The 21,526-nt window shown below is 34.8% G+C and overlaps 1 protein-coding gene across 1 annotated transcript; it reads left to right on the top strand.

Moving 5' to 3' along the window:
* Positions 1–8,016: 8,016 nt before the first annotated feature.
* Positions 8,017–21,131, top strand: LOC132033758 (uncharacterized). Its single transcript, XM_059423817.1, has 13 exons — positions 8,017–8,374; positions 11,024–11,097; positions 12,550–12,633; positions 15,186–15,266; positions 15,556–15,636; positions 15,858–15,950; positions 18,328–18,507; positions 18,593–18,660; positions 18,771–18,822; positions 19,985–20,038; positions 20,122–20,214; positions 20,487–20,553; positions 20,724–21,131. Exons 1-13 carry the CDS (start codon positions 8,233–8,235, stop codon positions 20,813–20,815), a joined length of 1,161 nt encoding a protein of 386 aa, XP_059279800.1. The 5' UTR covers positions 8,017–8,232; the 3' UTR covers positions 20,816–21,131.
* Positions 21,132–21,526: the final 395 nt, after the last annotated feature.

Genomic DNA, 21,526 nt, shown 5'->3' on the forward strand with positions numbered 1-21,526 from the left:
AATTTATTCGATTTCGACTCATATATATGCATATTATAGAGAATTATGATTTCAACTTTTCAAAAAACTTCTAAAAATTCTTAAAGATTGAACCCATTATATTTTTAAGGTTATAGGTTCATACCTACTATTTATTCATACAATTTTAGTAACTTTTTATACGTAAATTTACGCTCCGCGTCGAAAATTATGAGTTGAGTTGAATCCCTACCAAATGCTAGATACTCCTCTGCCCCCGCCCCCTCACCTTCACACTCACCCTTACCTATTTTATGATGAACTTGTATACCCATCCTGCAAAGTTAAATCGTAATATCACGAGTTTGAATTTTAATATTTTCAAATGTTGTACTCGAGTTTTTCTCTCTTCCCTTAAAAAAATTATGTAAAATTAATGGAAAAGAAAAAACCTATTTTTATTTTTTTTATTATTATTATTATTATTATTATTATTATTATTATTATTTTATCTAGATTTTTGTCTATTTAGAAGTGGGTAGGTAATGTTATTAGGTGTCCATTTTCCTTCTAGGAAAGCATCTTTGGGTTAGTGTGTGAACCCAAAGTGGGAAGTGGGCCCTGTGGGCCAGCTTATACGTGGTGCATGGCTGTAGTTCCATCTATAGAGCATTTTGGTCCCAACCCATTGCCATTAGTTGTAGAGCCCTCTTTCTATTTTGGTAAAGGAACAATAAACAATTTGCAACACAAAGGTTCAAATTATCATCATTTGCTCTTTATTTGATTGAAATGTTTAATAAAATAAGTATTTGATGACTCTCCATCCAACAGAAGCTGTTAAGATTGCAAGAGGAAAATTACAAGAAAATGGAAAAAGCAATAAGTTGGGAAAGTCTAAATAAGTATAGATTACATATAGATAACTATAGATTACATTTGTTTCTTTGTGCTTAGGTAACTTTTTAGCTTTATCTTTAATTAAGGTATGTTATAGTGACTTATGTGGATATCTCTTTATTGCAAAACCATGTTCATCTAAGTGCAAGGACAAATTCTTAGAACACAATTATTGGAGTGCTGCTGGAAATATCACGTAAAGTGAAAGATCATACCTATTTTTCACTTCACTAATAATTCTCAATGATGCTAATGTCTCTTTCAAAGTTTCCCTTAATGCTTAGTGCACCTTGGCTTTTGGGAGGCTCCATTATGCTCTGCGCAACAATTTTTACATGACCTTTTTAAGTACAAAAAAATTCTCACAAATCTGTATGGTAGTAATTTTTCATATAATTGATACTATTGTTTATGAATTAATGTGCTAACATCTCATGCTTTTTATGTTTGCTTTATCTTAGTTGATCCTATATTAAAACGTGCACTCACAATTTACAGGTTAGTGTGTTTACTAGAATATCTTATAAATTTCCAAAAGAAAATAATATGTACCTTAGAGTTAGCAAAATAGCTCCTCTATCTCCCTTTAATGGTTAACTCAAAAAAGATCGGAAAGGGCTCCAAAGAACGAAAACGGAAGCCTTTTGATTCACTTTCCAATTTCTCCTATTAAATAAATAAAGCTTGCCATAGGCTGGGTAAATTCCTGTTGTTCTATTTCAGCCATGAGAAAGACAAGCGAAAAAACCGTTAACAGTTTATTTCAGTAGGGAACTGTAATATATTGAATTAATAAAAAAAAATCAATGTTATGGCTTGTTTTGGGATATAGTTCTTTTATTTTTTCTCTCATTTACAGGTTAGGGTTAACATTGAAGGCGCATGAAATGCCAACTTTAGAATTTACTTAGAAGGGAAGAGTACATTTTATTAGTGTTCAACAGAATTCCCCAATTAAGATAATCATGAAACACCCTCTAACACAGAGAAATAATTATGCTATTTGCTTATTTTCTTTCAACTACTATGGGGTACTATTATGGTGATTTTTTACTTTTTTCACAGTAGGTAAAAATAAGACGACATACATCATTATCGTTTTGGGAGAATGATGTACTAGATTTTAACTAAAGCAAATAAAAAACGAATTAAATCGAATCTTGATAACTCTAATATGATTCCAAAATCTAGTTAGACTCAAGGTATCAGGTTCCTAATTATGTTAAAATAAGCACATGCATAATGGCCAAATTGACCAATGATATGGTCTAATTATACATAACAGAATTTTCATACATTGGTTCATTCCCTCTGCTCCACTACTCTCATTCCCTCTTCACAAAGATAATATTGACAACTCCTCCCAACCCCACCCTATATTTTATTTAATTGTTTGTAAATACATTTTTTCATGAGATCTTTGCAAGATAAATAGACAGCACAGATATTTTAGCTTTTAGCCGTCATAATAGCGTGCTTCCATTTCTCAAACTACCAACAGAAATCTCTCTTTTTCTCTAATTATAATAATCATATTATTTATAAGCAGCCTTTAGAATCAACGAAATTCCATTTCGCTTAAGTGTCTTTTCAAGCCTAATTAAACTGGTCTTAAAATGCATCCTACTCCAATATGTTATTACAACTGAAAACGTCCTTTAACACCTACAATCCCTTGACCATAGCAATATTATTTCTAAGTTAACTCTTGCCTAAATGTGAAAAAGATTTTCCAAAAAGAAAGACCAAACAAAGTGCTTCTTGAACAGGTGACTTAAGTTACAACTGAAAATAGCTACTAAATTAAATTGACCAATTGAGGAGTTGAATGACAAAGTACGTCAAACAGGGGCATTAGTTCTTCAGTTTAATTTGATCTTTCTAACACACGACTTGGGATTATGCAACAGCCTAGCTATCAAAGAATCTATAAACTATGGCTCACCCTAATGTCGATATATTGTTTGTTAATCATCAAAATTAAAACTCAACGTGTAATGATACTTTCAACAGTTAATTTGAAGAAAAAAAAATTAAATCCGTGTGAAACCAACTCATTCCATGCACCCAACGTCTCATTGAAAAACGAAACAAAAGGCTGGATACTTGGATTTAGTACCGACTGATAAAAAGTACATATAAAAAAAATTAAAAAAAAAATTAAAAAAAAAAGGAGATAATCTAAAATCATAGGTTAGTCATTCTTCCACCAACAGTAAGCAAGCTGTCTTCCAGTTCTCAACTTCTCTTTTTCCTTTTGCACGACCGCTAAAGTACACTTTTTTGACTTAGATATGCCAATGAGAAGTTAATTATGAAAAGTAATACTCCTAATAACAACAAAAAAGATTGAGCTGGAAAATGTAGAGAAAAGTAATATTCATGTCAAAGCCTCGTCGGCAATCATAGTCCAAGTGAATTCTATTCACCAATAATAAGAGAACTCTTTGATTTGGAACATGATAAAGATATATACAGAGGATTTTAATTTATCTGAGTTTTGTCAAGCGTGCATGTCCCTAGATTTCTTAAAATCCCTATTGCTTCTTTCATAAGATTCACAACCAACAAAAGTTGAAATGTGATTTGATTTGCAATTTGCAGATATAACAAAAGTTTCACGTGCTTATTCTAAGATACTCTATGTACAACTATGCTTATCACTTATCAGCCGTCATATAAATAACAATATATATCACATTTCTTTCTCTCCTTTATTTTTGTCTTAAATTTTCTTTACAAATATAATATTAGCTAGTTGTGAAATTAAAATTTTACAACAGCTATTGCATATTTACAACTATAGCTCTTACTTGAAATAATAAGTATATCTACTCTACGTTATATTGTAAATCACTTTTTTTTTCTTAAAATTGTTTTTATTACATAGAGGGTAGGGGAAGGAAATTATAATGTGGGGATTCGAACCCTCACCAACAAGGTGAGAGTTCAGGTAGCCAACCAACTGAGTTACTAGATCCCAACATATTGTAAATCACTGGAAATTACTCCATAATGAAATTCAAGACTATCAGTGAATTGAATGTTGATGAGTAGACAGCTAGCTAATACCATTTTAGTCACATTTTATTTTCCTTTAATGTTTTCATTTCATGATGATGAGGGAATTATTTGATCATTGATAGATTATTCTTGAGAATAAGGCACCGTCACTTGGTGTGGTGTAACACTAATAATTATGTTATCAGAACCAAATCAATTTAAAAAGTCCTATCTAAAAAGAATATAATTCTCTTCTCCTATATGAAATGAAAGTGTTTCCTTCTTCTCCACCCCCACCCCCAAAAATAACCCAATATTTTATTCCCTAAATATACCAATTGGAAAGGAACCAAAAATATCCAGAAGAGAAGATTTTAGTTCTTAAAATCTATCGATTCTGTTCCTTTTTTTTTTTCCACCGATTTTTTAATTTTTAATCTTCAAAGAGAGAAAGAGAGAGAAAGAAAAAGAAACCAAGTTGACTAATCCAATTTCACGTGCATCTTTTGTCGGTCATAAAAGATCAAAACCACTTGTATTTTTTTTTCTTTAGCAAGTTGCACGCAATTCATTTTCGGAAGCTCCTTAGAAAGTTCAAGATCTAGTTTTCATTTTAATGCTTTATTTTTTATGAATTTGGAGTATAATCCGACGCAAAAGGTAAACTATGTTACATAAAGAAGTTCTAAGAGACATTCCACTGAATCCTACTTAAACATAACGGGACCAATCTAGTCACATGTAGCTTTTTCCCCTGCATTTGTGTTAAAATAGCTCTGTTTAGTTTTTCATGTAAAAAGAGAAGAGAAAGACGTATTAGATGAAGGATAAAAATGAACCTTTTTCATGCCTGACAATATGACCCAACCATTAGACCTAGCTGGGTCAACACATAAACGAGCCGGGCCTCGTTTTTGAGAATTGCATATTTGGGTTGTAGACACCATTTTCGTTTTGGTCCGTATAATCGATGAGCTACTTGCAGTGAGATCACATTTGCCTACGTAGGAGTATATCATATTGTCACGTAAAAATTGTATTGATAGTTATTTTCGTGCTGATGTTTGAAACTAGTCAGCGCACGAAAATTCGTCGAAATCATGTTTTATCCAACACTATAATTATGTCATGAATTTCAAACATAAACACATGATTCTTGAAATCCATAAGTGAAACTCCATGGCAAAAAATATATACTTTGCAATTACTTTAAATTTGTGGATATTTTTCAATTAAAAGTTTGGAAAATAGTTATTTTTTTAAAATTCTAACCTATTTCCACTTGGTCAATCGATTGTTTTTAACTCCTGAAATGTCTTCACTATGAATTCATCCAATTTTTCTTAGGAAATGAGAAGAGAGACATCGTAGATTAACTGGCACGCTGCTTATTTCGATTTTTTCAGGAATCTAGACTGCTTTACTGGGCGTGATATGTTGTTATAGAATTAAACGTTTTTGTCCTTAAAATGGGATGGTCTTTTGGGAAAGTGGCCATCAGAAACTTGTTCGGCTCACGTTTGGGCTTAATACCCCAAGTTGGCCGTTCGGCCCAAAGCATTGCCAAACGCTAGCCTAGAAACCCATTCACTATAAATAAAAAAAATAAAAAAAATCATACTTTTAATCGCCACAAAAGATCAAAAAGTCACCACTAAAGATCGACGGAAAAAATTCATATTAAGCCTTCAAAAATATCCAAAACATGTATAATATGTGTATAATTAGTAAGTATACGTTAATTGAGTCTTTAGAAATATCCTAAAATATGTATAATATGTATATAATTAGTAGGTATACATTTATTAAACATAAACTATACACCAATGATACATTGTCTAATTATATGTTGATTATATATTTATTACACACAAATTATACAACAATGATATATTTTCCTGACATATACTTTAGGGATACATATACAATAATGATACAGTTTCTATACGTATGATATATTTTTCTATACATATACAGTAGTGATACATATCCTATACAACAATGATACAGTTTCTATACGTATGATACATTTTCTATACATATACAATATTGATACCTATACAACAATGATACAGTTTATATACCTATGCTGAAATTAGTTGAAAAATGGCTAGAAAATGAAATTATTTTAAAAAGGCTAAAAAATGGCTTTTAAGATTCTTGGGCCATTCGGTGTCAATAGTTTCACCTGGATGACCATTTGTGTCTTTTTCCCTTTAAATTGGGATGATCTTTAATTTTCTTTTTTCATTTAGCAATCAAACTTATATCTAGTGGGGTATAGGTTCTTTAGAAACTGAAGTCATGCCAGGGCATAACTTATGAGATATTACGATACGAAAATATAAATTTATACCATGCGAAATTTTTGTTGTTGTTATGAGGGACATAAATTAAAGACCAACACAAAACAAGAACAAAAGTGCAAATGACCCATCTGTTGTTGCATCTAGATGCAGCCTAATTAGAAGGGCGTACTAAATATAGAGCCCAAAAAGAGGGCCTGCTAAAGAGCGAGCCCAAATAAGGAGACGTAAAAACCATAGATCAAGGTAAGTCGCTTATCTCGGGTCATTGGCACTCGTGTCCGATTTTGTGTTGGTTTTAAATTTTGTTCCTCATAACAACTAATTTTTCTCGGGGCATACATTTATATTTTCGCATCATAACATCTCATAAGTTATGCCCCGTACAACTTTTGCCGTTGAAGAACTTATGTCCCTTTAAGCATAAGTACGATTGTTAAAGGGCCAAATTAGAAACCAAGTGGGGGCCGGCTCCATACTATTGAGGACCTAAAGTCAAACCTCAATAAGGGGCCTTAAATTTTATTTTACTAATATACATTACTCACTGATTTAGAAGCCTTCTTTTCTGTCAATAGGCTCTCGAAAATGAGGGGCCTAAAGCCTTGGCTTCAGTGGCTTACCCAAAAGCCACCCCTAAGACCAACCCATTTGAAGAACAAAAATTAGGGACCAGCCCATTTGAAGGACATATTGTGCAATTTTACCGCTTGTTTTGATTCCAGACTAATTTAATGAGCCTGATATGTTATCATTTTTTCGCGCGGATTGCCCTTCTTTTGGGGTGGTCTTTAAATTTTGCCCCTCAAATTTCAGGGTCTTTAAATTTCTCCCTCATATTTGTGGTCTTTAAGTTGTGCCCTTCGCTTGGAAAGTGCGGGCGAATATACGAAGTTCGGGGTTCGAACCCCGCTCAAGCATAAAATAAAAAAATAATTTCGCAAGGTGATCGGGGCCAGATGCTTGATCCGCATACAATCTTTAAGAAAAGATAAAGTTATCTTGGATCCGCATAACTAAAAATCGCCCCATAAGGCGAATTTTTCCTAAGACATAGTTTAGTTATGCCTTGTAGGCGTAATTTTAGTTAAGGCATAACAAAATTATGCCCCATAAGGCAAGAACTTTTCCTTAAGGCATAGACTTTGCCTTATAAGGCAAAGTTTAAGTTATACCTTAAGGAAAAATTCCGCCTACGAGCATACTTTTAGTTATGTCTTTAGGCATACTTTTTAGTTAAGGCATAACTAAAAGTTTACCTTGAAAAGTAAAAAAAAAAAAAAAATATATATATATATATATATATATATATATATAAAGTCCGCCCCCTCCCGTACTTTTAGTTAAACATAACTAAAAGTCTGCCGGAGGGGGCATAGCAAAATTTAAACTTTGTCTTATAAGGCAAACTTTTCGTTATGCCTTAAGGAAAACTTACGCCTTATTGGGCATACTATTAGTTATGTTTTATGGGCACACTTTTAGTTAAGGCATTACTAAAAGTTTACCTTGAAAAGTTAAGAAAAAATATATATATATGCTTCAAGGCAAAGTTTGCCCCATCCGGCAAGACTTTTAGTTAAACATAACTAAAAGTCTGCCGGAGGGGACATAGCGAAATTTAAACTCTGCTTTGCAATTTTTTTTAAATTTTTAACTGAGCGGGGGTTCAAACCCGGAACCTATGGGTTTTAGCCGAAGGACAAAATTTAAAGACCGCAAATATGAGGGGCAAAATTTAAATACCACCCCAAAAGAAGGGCAATTCTGCGAATTGCCCATATGTTATTGCCTCTATTAAGCCCAAAGGAAGGGCCTAGTAAATAGCGAGCCCAAATAAGAAGAAACGTAAAACGGTAGTTCAAAGGCAGAAGAAAAACGATGACTTTCTTCTCCGGCGAATGTTCTCTGTCCTTTTCCTCATAAGTAATAATAATAAATAAATAAATAAATAAAAGCTGTCAGATTCAAAAATATCAATACTGAGGATTAGGGGCAACAAGAGAACTCGCCAAATTTGTAAAATTAGCAAATCTCCAAATCCAATATAGAGGATCTCCAAAATATGGATAGTTTTATCAGTAAAGTTCGAAATTTGGATGCATATCCAAAGATCAATGAGGATTTCTACAGCAGAACACTTTCTGGAGGTGTTATAACCCTGGCTTCCTCCATCATCATGACCTTGCTTTTCATCTCCGAGCTCCGTAAGTATATTCATACACTAATTCATGTAATGTTGCCTAGTAATACCTGTTGCTGCTGAAGGTGCCAGGTATCTCCTGGAATTAGTTAAGCTGGCCTGGAAATCACATTTGATGAATTTTAAAATACAAATACATTCACGTGAACTTGCAATTATTTCACTAGATCTGCCCCTGCGTTGAACCCAAACTATTTGGGACCAGTAACAGAAGCTGATTCAGGATTTGACCTTTATGGTTTCTGGATTCTAGGACATTCACCTCAAGTGCTATTAACTGAGTTCTGAACTTAATTTTTGTACATATTTTTTGAATTTTTCAACACATATACAGGGTCTGACCAAATCTACTGGGTTTTGCCGAACCCATATCTTAAAGCCTAAATCTGCCCCTGGTCAGTAATGTAAGTATACAGAGCTACGTCTTATTACGCCTCAATCCCCAAGTACTTCTATCACGTGAGAGGGACAGTGGGGTTCTTATATCACATTTAGGACGGGCATCGGTTTTGTATATAAATATATCCACATTCTGCTCCGATGGGGATGTCATTGACAACAGATGATCTAGAGTTGTCCACTTTGAGAGAAATAATATCTGGTTTTTGGTTTTTGATTTTACGCTCTTTGGACCATTTACAATCCTTATCATACCTGATAAAGTCCATTTTCTAGATTTCGATCTTTCTTTTCTTTCGGAAGTTTGTTCACATTTTTAAGATGTGTCTAGTATTGATAAAAATTCTGCAGCAGGGAATGGTAAAGGGTAAGTGTTCAAAATTCATAAAAGCATTGGCAGTATGCTCTCTCTCCAGTGAAGTTGGTGCTGATGTGCTTTATCAAATAGATATAGGAGGACAAAGGGAAATTTCTTAATTACACATTTCGAATTTGTATAAACCATGCACATAATGATAATTTTGGTGCTTCCAGAATGTAATGTGCAGCTTTTGGAGCTGTTAGTTATGGTTTTCATTTTGCCCAATTCGGAGGAGTGACTCATGTCTTATTACTTGTGAGTTGTGTCGTGGATGAGTGGTTGGGCAAGGAAAGATTAGCTTCAGCACATCCTCAAGTCTTATAAGAAAGAGAAGGACAGCAAAATAAAAAGTGTTGGCCATTGACACCCCTGAATTGTGATGTTATAGTTCCAGTTGTTATTGCTAAATTTGACATCTTGAACTTCTGATAGATGGCCTCGGTTGAGGACAAGATGCGGGAAGCAAGGGTGAGATGGTTCATGCCGGCATGTGAAGAGGAGATGCACGGATGCCCCAATGTGGAGGTGTGAGAGGTTGGTTATGGACGGTTTCAGGAGAGACAGAGGTAGGACGAAGAAGTATTGGGGAGAGGTGATTAGACAGGACATGACGCAGTTCTAGCTTACCGTGGACATGACCTTAGATAGGAGGTTATGGAGGATATTAGGGTAGAAGGCTAGTAGGTAGTTCAGCGTTGTCACGCGTATTCTTGCATACTAGTAGTCGTAGGATTATTCCTGTAGTTTCTTCTCCTTCGATTTATGCTATTATATGATGTTTCTTGTACTTCGATTATCGTATTAATTTGTGGTAGTTACTGCTCCTTTTTTCAGACTGCTGTATCATGTTTTTTATATTGTTTTGACATGGCTTATTTGCTCTTGTTATTTTATTTTTCGTACTGCTTTGAATTGCCTGTTGTTGTGCCGAGAGTCTACCGGAAACCACCTCTCTACCTCCCACGGTGGGGGTAAGGTCTGCGTACACTCTACTCTCCCCAGACCCCACTTTGTGGACTGGGTATGTTGTTTTTGTTGAACTTCCGATATATGGTATTCCTGCTACTTCTACCATTCATGGTTCACTGGAGTCTTCAATGGTCTTAATGCACTTTTGTCAGTCCCATTTGCCAATATTGGTGGTAAGTTAACTTAGAAGTAAATTCCTGCTCTCCAGCTTTTGATATGAATTGTTGGACGCTTGACAGAAGATGTCCAAACTAGCGTAAATAGCGGGCTGTAGTTCCTTTTCTATCTTAATTTCTATCTAGATTATATATCTATATTATTTTAAGGAGACTGTAGATTTCGATGTATATCTATCAGATCGTGGCTTCATGTATCAAATATTTCAATATCAATGTTTTCATACATTCTGTTTAGCTTTTATTTGATGTAATAAGATTCTTTAATAAAAAAGAGCGGATATGGGAACATATATCTCTTTAAGCTATACATATTATTAAGTACTTAGTTCTGTTATATTTTCAGTCAGGGAATTCTCCGAAGTCTTTCTATCCTTATCTGTGAAGAGAAAATAAGTGCTCTTTATGAATGTATTTTGTGTTTCTGTGCATTCGAATAAGCAGACTGCGGCAATTGAACATTTCTTTAAAGTTAATGGAGATCAAGTTTCTAGCCGATTTCATAACAGACTGCAAATAGTTTGGCTGCTGATTTCGAATTAGCAGACTGCTCAAATTGTGTTCAACCTCTCTATTTTATGTTACCCTTGATGATTGATGATATATACTGAAGCTATGGGTGGTATGGCATTCATTTTCAACTTTTTATGGGAAGGGTGGTTTTTTTTCTTGGCCTAAAATGATGTTATGACGTATTGTTATCATTCTCTGTGTTCTTTGTCCTTATTGTTCTCCTGGCTTTCTGTAGAATTATATCTTCATGCTGTCACTGAGACAAAGCTTGTCGTGGATACTTCAAGAGGAGAAACGCTGCGCATCAATGTAATATTCCTCTCACCCTGAGGCTGAGTGATGTAGTTTTCTGATTTTTTTTGAGTTTTGAATGTGTTAATGCTCCATATCGTTCATTTGTGCTCGCTCTTTCGAAGTCTCAATCTCTTCCATCATAGTGTTGTATTGCATGGCCTAGAAACTTGTGCTGATATATGAGGCTTTAAAGAAGTTGATTTGGCTTTGAATAATATATCATTGCTAATTAGTCTCCACCTTTGGAAGTACTTTCCATATTCCCGGAAAGGCGTTTAGCATACAAATATACTTACCTATTATATATAACACAAAAAAGAGAGACAACCATGATTGTGAGGGCAAGGAAAAGATATTTTCTTGTTTCCTTTTTGCCCCTCTTTTGTGGTTCAATGGAAGGAAACAAAATTATACTCCCTCTGTTTCAATTTATATGAACCCATTTGATTGGGCACGACATTTAAGAAAGAGGGAAGACTTTTGAAACTTGTGGTTCAAAATAAGCCTTGAAAATTTGTGTGGCTGTAAATCATTCATAAAGTGAATTTGTTTTCAAATTAGGAAAGAGCTCACTCATTTTGGCACGGACTAAAAAGGAAATAGGTTCAAACAAATTGAAACAGAGGGAGTAGGTATTTAATAGGATCCAATTGAAATGATTGAAATTCTGATGACTGTTGACCTTAATGAAGATAATAAGGAAACCAAACAATTTTCAGATTACTGTTAAATATTTTTTTAGGTAAAACAACCTGCGGGATGCTGCATCTAATCTAAGCACCAAAACTATACCCAACACACATGTATTTTCAACCTCTAGCCTAATTGGTTTCCCTTGAATTATTAAATTTTATATTCTCTTTATGTTACCAATTTTTTTTAAAAAAAATTATACTGTCTTTACTCATTTTAAAAACTTTGATTCCCTTGTCAAATATCAATTATTTTGACTATAGTAGACGAAATTTGTGAAACATTCTAGCTGAATTGTCAGGATGGCATCTATGTTATTTTTGTATTATATATGAAGTTCTTATATATAGTATACTTTGAGAAGGGTGTTGCAGTTAACTGGTAAAAGTTAGCTCATAGACTATCCAGAAAAGCGTTTACTGTTATCTGGCCTAACAAGTACTCTAGTTTTAACTTTCAAATATAATTAAAACTTCCACTCTTGCATTAAAAAATTATTAATTATATTTTCTTTTTGACTATAAATTTCCTTCACAATTTAGAATAGTTGCTACGACTTCCAATATAAAGGAGATATCTTGTAGACTTACCTTGGAATAGTTTTTGGTGATATTTTCACTTACATTTTTCAGGGTAAAACTCCTGATTTGCTTTCTGCAGTTTCTCTTCTTATAGTCTGAAGAATTTCCTCTATGTGTTTAACTATGTAGTTCTCTTGATCTATGACGTGGTATAAAGACTGATTCTAATGCTTGATTTAATCTGAAAGTGCAGTTTGATATCACCTTTCCAGCACTTCCATGTTCGATTGTCAGTGTTGATGCCATGGATATCAGTGGAGAGCAGCATCTTGACATTGTATGTGCAGCAAACAGGTTATATTGTCCTGTTACTATGTTCCTAGTTTTTCCGAACCCCACATGATTCCATTATCTGGAATGCTAGTCCTTTCTGTGTATATAGAATTGGACGACCTGATTTTCTTTTAGGGTTATGGTCCTCATTGAGTAATCAAGTTTTATGAGACTTGACCGGATTGTCCTTGTGAAGTATTGGGTGCATTCCACATGGCTGAATATCTGCTCCTGTGTGTACCTGAGTATGTCGTGAATATCTGCTCCTGTGTGTACCTGAGTATGTCGTCTCCTAGTGGAAATAATAATACTCCCTCTGTCCCAATTTATGTGGCACCATTTCCTTTTTGGTCTGTCCCAATTTATGTGGTACCATTGCTGTTACCAGTGGCGGAGCCACATGCATCCAAGGGGTGTCAACCGACACCCCTTTCGCCGAAAAATTACACTGTGTAAATACGTAAAAAGAACTTTTTTAATGTATATATACTATGTGCTGAACCTCTTAATTTCGTTGTATATTTACAATACCAGATATGACACGTGGCCTCCAATTAGAGGTCTATGCCACTTAATTAAATCAGCCCAATTTTAAATCCCAAATTAATAAGAAATCCGACCCATACACCCGACCCACCCACAACCATCTAGTTGGAGTCACATATCATATCTGTTATTGTAAAACCGGTGTTAATGAAAAATGGCATTGATGAGTCATGTTGGTAACGGCGATGGCATAAATGAGCCAAACTATTGATGAGTGGCATAAATGAGCCAAACTATTGACTAGTGGCATAAATGAGCCATTTCCGATAGTTCGATGGCATATTTGAGCCTTTTCCGTTCTTTTAATGGAAAACAGTGTAAGCAGCTTTAATGAGAGTATATACAACATAAATAATTGCTAACTTCATCCGTTTAATGCCTTCCAACACATTTTTGGTAACACAACAATGGTATTCGGGCGAGTTCACATGCAGCTCGACTAAGCAACCTGCTGCAAGCCACAACCGCAGGTGCTAGGTACCTTATCTCAACAAAACAGCAGGTGTTAGGTAAGCATGTCCACCAAGGTCAGGGAATATAGTTTCATACTGAGGTAACGTTCTCAAAGTCGAAAAGCATTAAAAAGTACTCGGCTTTAAGCGCAAATCTCAATTGAAGTGTGGACTTTGGTTAAAAAAGGCTCAACGGGAAAAAATAAAAATATATATGTAATGTTAGCAAAAAGTAACAACTTTGCTCAGAATGATTTCCTTAACAGTTGATATATCTTTTGTTTTTTGTGACCAAGAAATTCGTCTGGATCCAATGTAGCCTTAGAAACTCCGGGGATGATGGGCTCGCCGCCCTACCCGTATCCACTTAAATACTGGACTTAGTTCGCTTGGCGCAGGACTCGAACTTTTGACCTAAGGCACAAGTTTGTCAACCTTTGCCACTTGAGCTAACCCCTGTGGGCAATTAATATTTTATTTTGTCAATCATATTTATTACTCCCTCCGTCCCAATTTATGTGGCACCATTTGACTTGGCGCGATGTTTAAGAAAGAACTGAAAACTTTTGAAATTTGTGGTCCAAAACAAATCTTAGATATTTTTGTGGTTGTAAATCATCTCATAAAGTTAAACTGATTCTAAATATAGAAAGGTGACATTCTTTTAGGGATAAACTAAAAAGGAAAGTGTGTCACAAAAATTGGGACAGAGGGAGTATTTAGTACTGCATTATTCAGAGATGGAACTTATAGCCAATACGGCACTCACCTTAGTGCCTTGCATACTCCCGCGCTTACCTGAGCTTCACTGAGCTTCATGACTTAAGCGTGCCTCAAATGAGCATTTGACAACAATGCACTGAGTTCTGTAATAGGGATCTAAACTGGGTCTCTTGGATTTTGTCGTATTCCTGAACCACTTGGCAAAAAAATAAATAGAAGGAAAAAGGAGTGCTCTATCCACATATGTTTTTTCTTGCTCTTACATTCTACCTTGCTCGACACAGCAATGACATGCAAAGAAATATAATCTTCTGAATTGTATATACATGCTTGTCTAAGCTGATGTAGTTTCTCTTAAATGAACTTTAAGTGCTATCTATTACTGAGCTGCTCTAAGATTCTGAAAAGAATATGGTTTTTCTTTTTTTTATAGTTTGTCTGGTTTCCCCTGTATATCGATGCTTGGTTTGATGTGTTTGAGGCCTTGAGTCTTAAGTGTGTAATCTTCTCTTTCCTTGGAATTAACCTAATGTCCTCCTGTAACACTAAGTTCTTGATTTTCAAGAAAGAAATGCTTAATTATGTAAAGACAGAAGCAGTACATTATAAACTAGGCAGCAAGAAGGCTTGTATCGCAATGAAGCTAAGAAAATACCTCTCAGCTGGTAATGGTATATGCTATTATTGCAGTGGAAGTTAAGGCCATTTTGAAAATAAGAATCAAAGTTTTGACAGTAGAGATGTTTGGGAGCTACTTGCACTAATTATTGGATTCTAACGCCGACGGATATGATCTTTGGCTGTTTGTATGATGTGATTATATTTATACTTGCAGAGACATGACATTATCAAGAAAAGAATTGATGTACTCGGTAATGTTATTGAGACAAGGAAGGAGGGCATTGGTGCTCCTACGGTAAGATAGAAGTTACATTTTCAGCTTAAGACAATGCACAGAAATACCTGTTATATCCAAGTTGAAGGAATTCTTCGCATTGAGAATTTTACTTGACTGATGTAACTTCTTTTTATTTAATCAAAAATAGCTGATGTAGAAATCTATTTAGCTTTGTTTCAAATTTTATAGCTGCCAAAGGTCTAGATTTAAAGAAATGATTTTGGCCGTTATTTGCATTCTGGATTTTCATGGATCCAATACCAAGAATGACTTTTGATTTAAGAAACATACTCTATTCCAACAACAGATTGATAGACCTTTGCAAAGGCATGGAGGAAGACTTGAGCACAACGAAACATATTGTGGTTCCTGTTACGGTGCTGAAGGGGTATGTTCCTGTCTCTTGATGCTAGAAATCTCTCAATCAGATGATGATATAAGCTTTAGTTTCCATTCATTTTTGGAATTTAACATCCATAATCTTTGTTTACTTTCATGGACACAATCTTTTTTGTTTTTCCTTGATGATACCACATTCACAATACAGGTAGTTATCTCATTGAACTGTTACTCATAAGTCCCAACTCTGAATTCCTGTCAATTTTGCAGTCAGATGATCATTGTTGTAACACCTGTGAAGATGTTCGTGAAGCCTATCGAAAGAAAGGTTGGGCGTTGACCAACCCAGATATAATTGACCAGGTATGTTGGCTGTTGATCATTGAAGGTGTAACATGTTCTGTTTGTGTTTTTCTTCTCGAAATTGTTCCCTGAAACTGAAGTCATTTGTTCCTCTGTGAAAGCTTGACTACCATGTCTTCTTTCTCTTGTGAAAATGGAAAATCTAAGAAGTTAGTATGGCTTGCTATGTTACGAAAATATCTCAACTCTACATCCCATGTGTTTGATGAGTCTTAAATGAAGATTTGGTCCTTCCATTTTGAATCATGTCTTGATTATGCAACATAACATGGAGGTGATAGAAGATTTGTGGGGAGGGTGTTCACCCGAACACCTTGACAAAAAATTATAGTGTATATATAGGGTAGATTTTTTGTGTTTATGTACATATACTAACTTTTGAATACCCTGAACAAATGCAAAAGGTTAGCTCAAGTGGTCCAGGGTGTTCAAAATTGTCTCTGGCGTCCTGGGTTCGATTCCCAGGAACAACATTATTTTTTATATTTAGCTTTTTTTGTTTTTTCCGAACCCCTGAGTGAAAATCTTGGATCTGCCACTGTGAGCAATATGGTCTCACAATCACAACAAACAAATGTGAACATGTTAATTTGTGCACATGTATGTTAAATGAATGTGATTAATCCACCTTTTCTTTTTAACTCTATGCAATATTCAATAGTGACTATTCCACACTTTACATGTTACAGTAGTTGTGAGGATAACATTTATTCGAGGTCTGAAGATTAGTTATATTCCATGAATTTTGTGTAGTAGAATTATGTTAAGGGTTAATTTCAAAAACCTTATGTGATTTTTATTCTGATTACAAAGATCTCTCAAGTAGTTTGCATATTTTCTGACCCTCTGCAATTAGTTTTATGTAAGATAACTAGTTTTGGTCATGTTTAGTGGACAAAATTGCCCTGTAGGTGATATTATGTTTTTTCTAAAAGTTGGATGCTTTATCGTCAGTAAAATATAGTGGTAGCACCAAGTGCTGTAGCATGTGCTGATACATACAGCTAATGCTTAGGATTCACACAGTTGTCAAAAATTTACTTGAGATAAATTCTCGAAGGTTTTTGTCTAATTTTGATGACACTACAGGAAATATGATTACCATACATCATTTCTGAAAAGGTCCTTAAGGAATTGCTGATTTTGTGGGAACAAAACATATTTCAAGCAACTTCATAATAAAAGGCTTCCCAAAACCCAGAAGCTAAATATTTAACGACTTCTATATTTAACTCTAAAATATGGACGATTTTATTTTTTCTATATCAAGAATTAGACCTTTTCAATGAACTTCCCAGTTTCTTCACATACATAATACATAGAACTTAACTCATGAAGGAAAAAGAGTTAAAATTTAGCTTTATTATTTTTCCTTTTTTTTTTTTTTTTTTTGATGAAGTAAGTTATTATATTCATATTCAAAAGCATCAAGCAGATGCAAAACTTTACAAAGAAAAGGTTAAAAACTCCAGACACTGCAAAAGAAAACTATTAAGAGCTGGGAGTTTAAAACCATGAGCAAAAAACTCAATTTTTCCTTTTTTTATGGGGTGGAGATGCAACGAATAAAGTTAAACCGTTTCATCAAATGTGAATGGGAAAATGTCAAACTCTGAAAGATTTAGATGCCAATTGAGAAAAGAGAAAGGAATGGTATGGCAAGGCATCACCGCTGAGGATAAACTGTTATGGTTTCCCTAAATCCTTAACTAGGTGATGCAGTCAAACTAATGAGGTTTATTTTTTAATTTGAGCAAACCTCAGGATAGATTTATATAATTAGTACATTTTATTAATCAAAGGTTGGGAACTTGTATAATGTTAAGGAATTGAGTGTATGCTCAAGCTTTTATGTAAGTGTTTATTTTTGAGAGATCAATTTTTTTAACCACTTTCTTTGACAAGTAGTGTTTCTTTGTTAATGAAAAAAATAGAAATTGTTGATGAATATCCTGTGACTTCTGCAGGATTTGGTTTGTGGGAAATTTTAGCCAAATTAGAAATTTGGAAATATGGGTTGACCAGTATCCTAATAGAAAAAACAGAGGGAAGATGCATAAAAACCATTTCACAGGAACATAATTTTCTCTGACAAGTACTCACAAAAACAAAACCTTGATCTCTTTTGGTCAGGGAATAAACTAGGCAAAACTGTACAAATTGCTTAGTGGTCTGGTTTCTTTGCTTAAGCTATGGAAGATTGCATAGCATCTAGATGATAAACTTCCAACTATGCTGCTTTTGCTTCATATATTTTGCACACTTATTCAATTAATATGAAAAGAATGCATGATTGTTGAGCTTTAATTATTTAATGATGCGCTGATAGAAGGCATGGCTGATCTTTCTTCTCTGTTTCGAATTTCATTTGAGTCAGTGTAAAAGAGAGGGATTCCTAGAAAAGATCAAAGCGGAAGAAGGTGAAGGATGTAATATGTATGGGTTCTTGGAGGTCAATAAAGTGGCTGGAAATTTCCACTTTGCACCTGGGAAGAGTTTTCAGCAGTCAAATGTTCACGTCCATGATTTGCAAACGTTTCAGAAGGATAGTTATAATGTATGCTGTTTCCGTAACTTGGTTCATCTGTTCATGTTTGTTTTTGGGGCCTTAATATAACTTCACTAAAAATTACTTTTAACAGATTAGTCACGAGATCAATAGATTAACTTATGGAGAATACTTCCCAGGTGTTGTGAATCCTCTTGATGGGTATATCTCTTTTGCTAGTCTATACCTTGTTGTTGTGTGTCTTTATTTTGATGGATATACGATGACGTGTAATTTGGCTGTTTCTTCATTGTTTTTAATCCAAATTGCAGTGTGACATGGACACAAGAAACACCCCACGGCATGTATCAGTATTTTATCAAGGTTGGCATTTTTCATGTGACTGACCTCATACTTCTCCTTTCTTCCTTGTTTCTGCTATTTACATGAATTTTTGTGAGTTTGGAATCATCACTTGATGTAGTGGTTGTTAGTGTTACTTGCCATAGAGTGGTCAAGGATTAATGCCTAGAGCAATCTTTTCCCCGTCCCCAAAGTAGTTGCATTGTTCTTTTACGTGAGAGAGGGGGTTGTGGGCTCTTACAGTTACTGAGATTAAGTCCTTAAACAAGTAGCTGGTTTTGCAAAGCTTACGGACCAAGCCAACTAAACCCTTATGAAACCCCTATGATCAGTGTGAGCTCATTTACACAAGGCTATCCATCTGCCCCCGTCTTGGTGGCAAAACTTGAGGCCTGTGCTTGTGGGCTTTAGCAAGATCCCAGCGGACTAGTTGAGCTATCCACAAGTTGGCGCACACCCCATTATATCCCCACTACCTCAACTGTGTAACTTTGTTGGATTGTACAACTTTTAACTCCCTTGTGCTAACTTCATAGAAAGTATTTAATATTAAGGTGGGATAAACAGGTAGTGTTAGAGTTGTTTTTCCAAGATTCCTCATTTTGATTGTTTGGCTGGTTACTATTATTGTTGTCATTGTGGGAAGAATAAGGTCAAAAAAACAGAAGAAGAATAAGGTCAAAAATTAGATCAATGATCTGTAACCATCTTTTTCCATTTGGGTTAGAGAAGCATAAACCTATATCTAGTTGTATGATTCTGTAACCGTTGATGTCCATATGGTATTTGCTATTGGCATGTTTCAGTATATGTGCCCTTGTTGCTATTGTATTGTTATTGTTGAAAGAATATTGTCAAAGATGTTAGCTTCAAAAAAACAATGTTAAAGATGATATATATAATCTGTAAGCATCTTTCTCCATTTCGGGAAAAAATTGCGTAAACCTTTATCTGGTTCTGCCATTCTGTAATTTTGGATATCCATTTGGCATTTCTGTTGGCATGTTGCAGTATATGCATTATACTCTAATAGGTTGTACATGACACTTTTTGTTCTTGAAATGTTTATGCTTGTCTCTCTGATATGATTTCTGTTGAGACATTAGGTTAACCTTAGTATCTGTGACTTATAGATGGAAATTTACTGTTAATGTCAATAGAAATATCTAATTATTTGCTACAGGTGGTACCTACAGTATATAAAGATGTCAGTGGGCATACCATCCAGTCAAATCAGGTTTTTTAATTCTTCAAGTTATCTACCTGCATATGTTGTACTCCTAGACCACAAAATCTAATTCAACAGCTTATTGTTTGCAGTTTTCTGTAACTGAACATTTTCAAGGCGCGGATGTTGGCCGTTTTCAGTCTATTCCTGGTGTTTTTTTCTTCTATGACCTTTCACCAATCAAGGTTTGGCATCATTGGCTTCATTACTCAAATTTCTAAGTCGTTAATTCACCTCTGAGACGTCTCTATTTTCTTCATCATAAATCTCAGTAATTGTTACATTAAGGCTTTTTTCTCTTTAAAAAAATGGTTTGGCAGGGGCAGGGAAGGTAACAGTATTGTTGCTACTAAGTTCCTGCTCAATTTCGTCTTTTCTTTGAGAGTAGGAAGTAGTTTTCCCAACCATCATAAATGTGTCTATGTTGTCCTTAATTTCATCTCTGGCCCTGTTGCAGGTGACATTCACTGAGCAACACGTTTCGTTCTTACACTTCTTGACTAATGTCTGTGCTATAGTTGGAGGTAATATAGTCTTCATCCTTTCCCTGTTTATCTCTTAGCTGATATTGGCTACATCTCGTAAAAGCATTTCTAGTGTTTCGTCTATTCTATTATTTGTGACTTTATTTTGACTAGACACGGAGTATATATGTTAATACGTTTCGTACTAATTTTCTGGAAATTGTTTCCAGGGGTTTTCACTGTGTCAGGGATACTTGATTCATTCATATACCACGGTCAAAAGGCAATTAAGAAAAAGATGGAACTTGGTAAATTTAGCTGATTGTGGTGCTCTCAATTTGTGTTGCGTCATGGTGGAATCATTCTAGGCAGGAGAGACCAAAAGATTGGACCAGCTGTGTCAAGGTTCAGCGAACTTTTGCATTACAGTAGCTTTTCTTGAGAGAATATTAGTAGCTCTTCTGTATCGTCCTCTTGTAGACTTGACGTCAGTTTTTTCTGCAAGTGATATTACAGGTGATCAAATGCAAAAGCGGAGAGGGATTTATTTGAGGGGCAGAATTTGTTCATTTTTCTGATAACTTAAAAATTGTACATGGTGAATTCTGAGGATTAGAGCAGTGAAAACTTTTCCTTCATTTTCCTTTTGCGCCCCTCTTTTGAGTCTTGGTCACCTGGGTTTAGGCAAGTGAGTAGAAGAGTCTAGTGAAAATTGGATTTTACGCCTACCATTCAATATCTCGTCAGTTTTTTTTGTGTGTGTTTAGCCTAACATATCCTCAATGGAGGGTGGAGTAAGCTGGTGTCCAATTTCTCGGTTGGGTTAAAACGAACTGTTTTGGACCCTAAAGAGTTCAAAAATTTAGCTGGTCTGCAGAATCCAAAAAGATCTAAATTATGTTTGTATAAAAGCAGACTGCAATTACCAATTACAAGAAAAATAAACGTGACTTACAGGTGTTGCACAATTTGGTGCTTTTAGCAATATCTTTTACCAAAAGAATGTGGAATGAGTGTAGTACTAATGGTAAGA

This window comes from Lycium ferocissimum, chromosome 10 (genome assembly GCF_029784015.1).
Source record: "Lycium ferocissimum isolate CSIRO_LF1 chromosome 10, AGI_CSIRO_Lferr_CH_V1, whole genome shotgun sequence".
Classification (NCBI taxonomy): Eukaryota; Viridiplantae; Streptophyta; class Magnoliopsida; order Solanales; family Solanaceae; genus Lycium; species Lycium ferocissimum.

Coding starts and splice junctions, on each gene's coding strand:
- LOC132033758 (XM_059423817.1), top strand. CDS start 8,233: ATGGATAGTTTTATCAGTAAAGTTCGAAATTTGGATGCATATCCAAAG. Junction 20,039..20,121: donor ATACCATCCAGTCAAATCAG/GTTTTTTAATTC, acceptor TATTGTTTGCAG/TTTTCTGTAACTGAACATTT. Junction 20,215..20,486: donor ATGACCTTTCACCAATCAAG/GTTTGGCATCAT, acceptor GCCCTGTTGCAG/GTGACATTCACTGAGCAACA.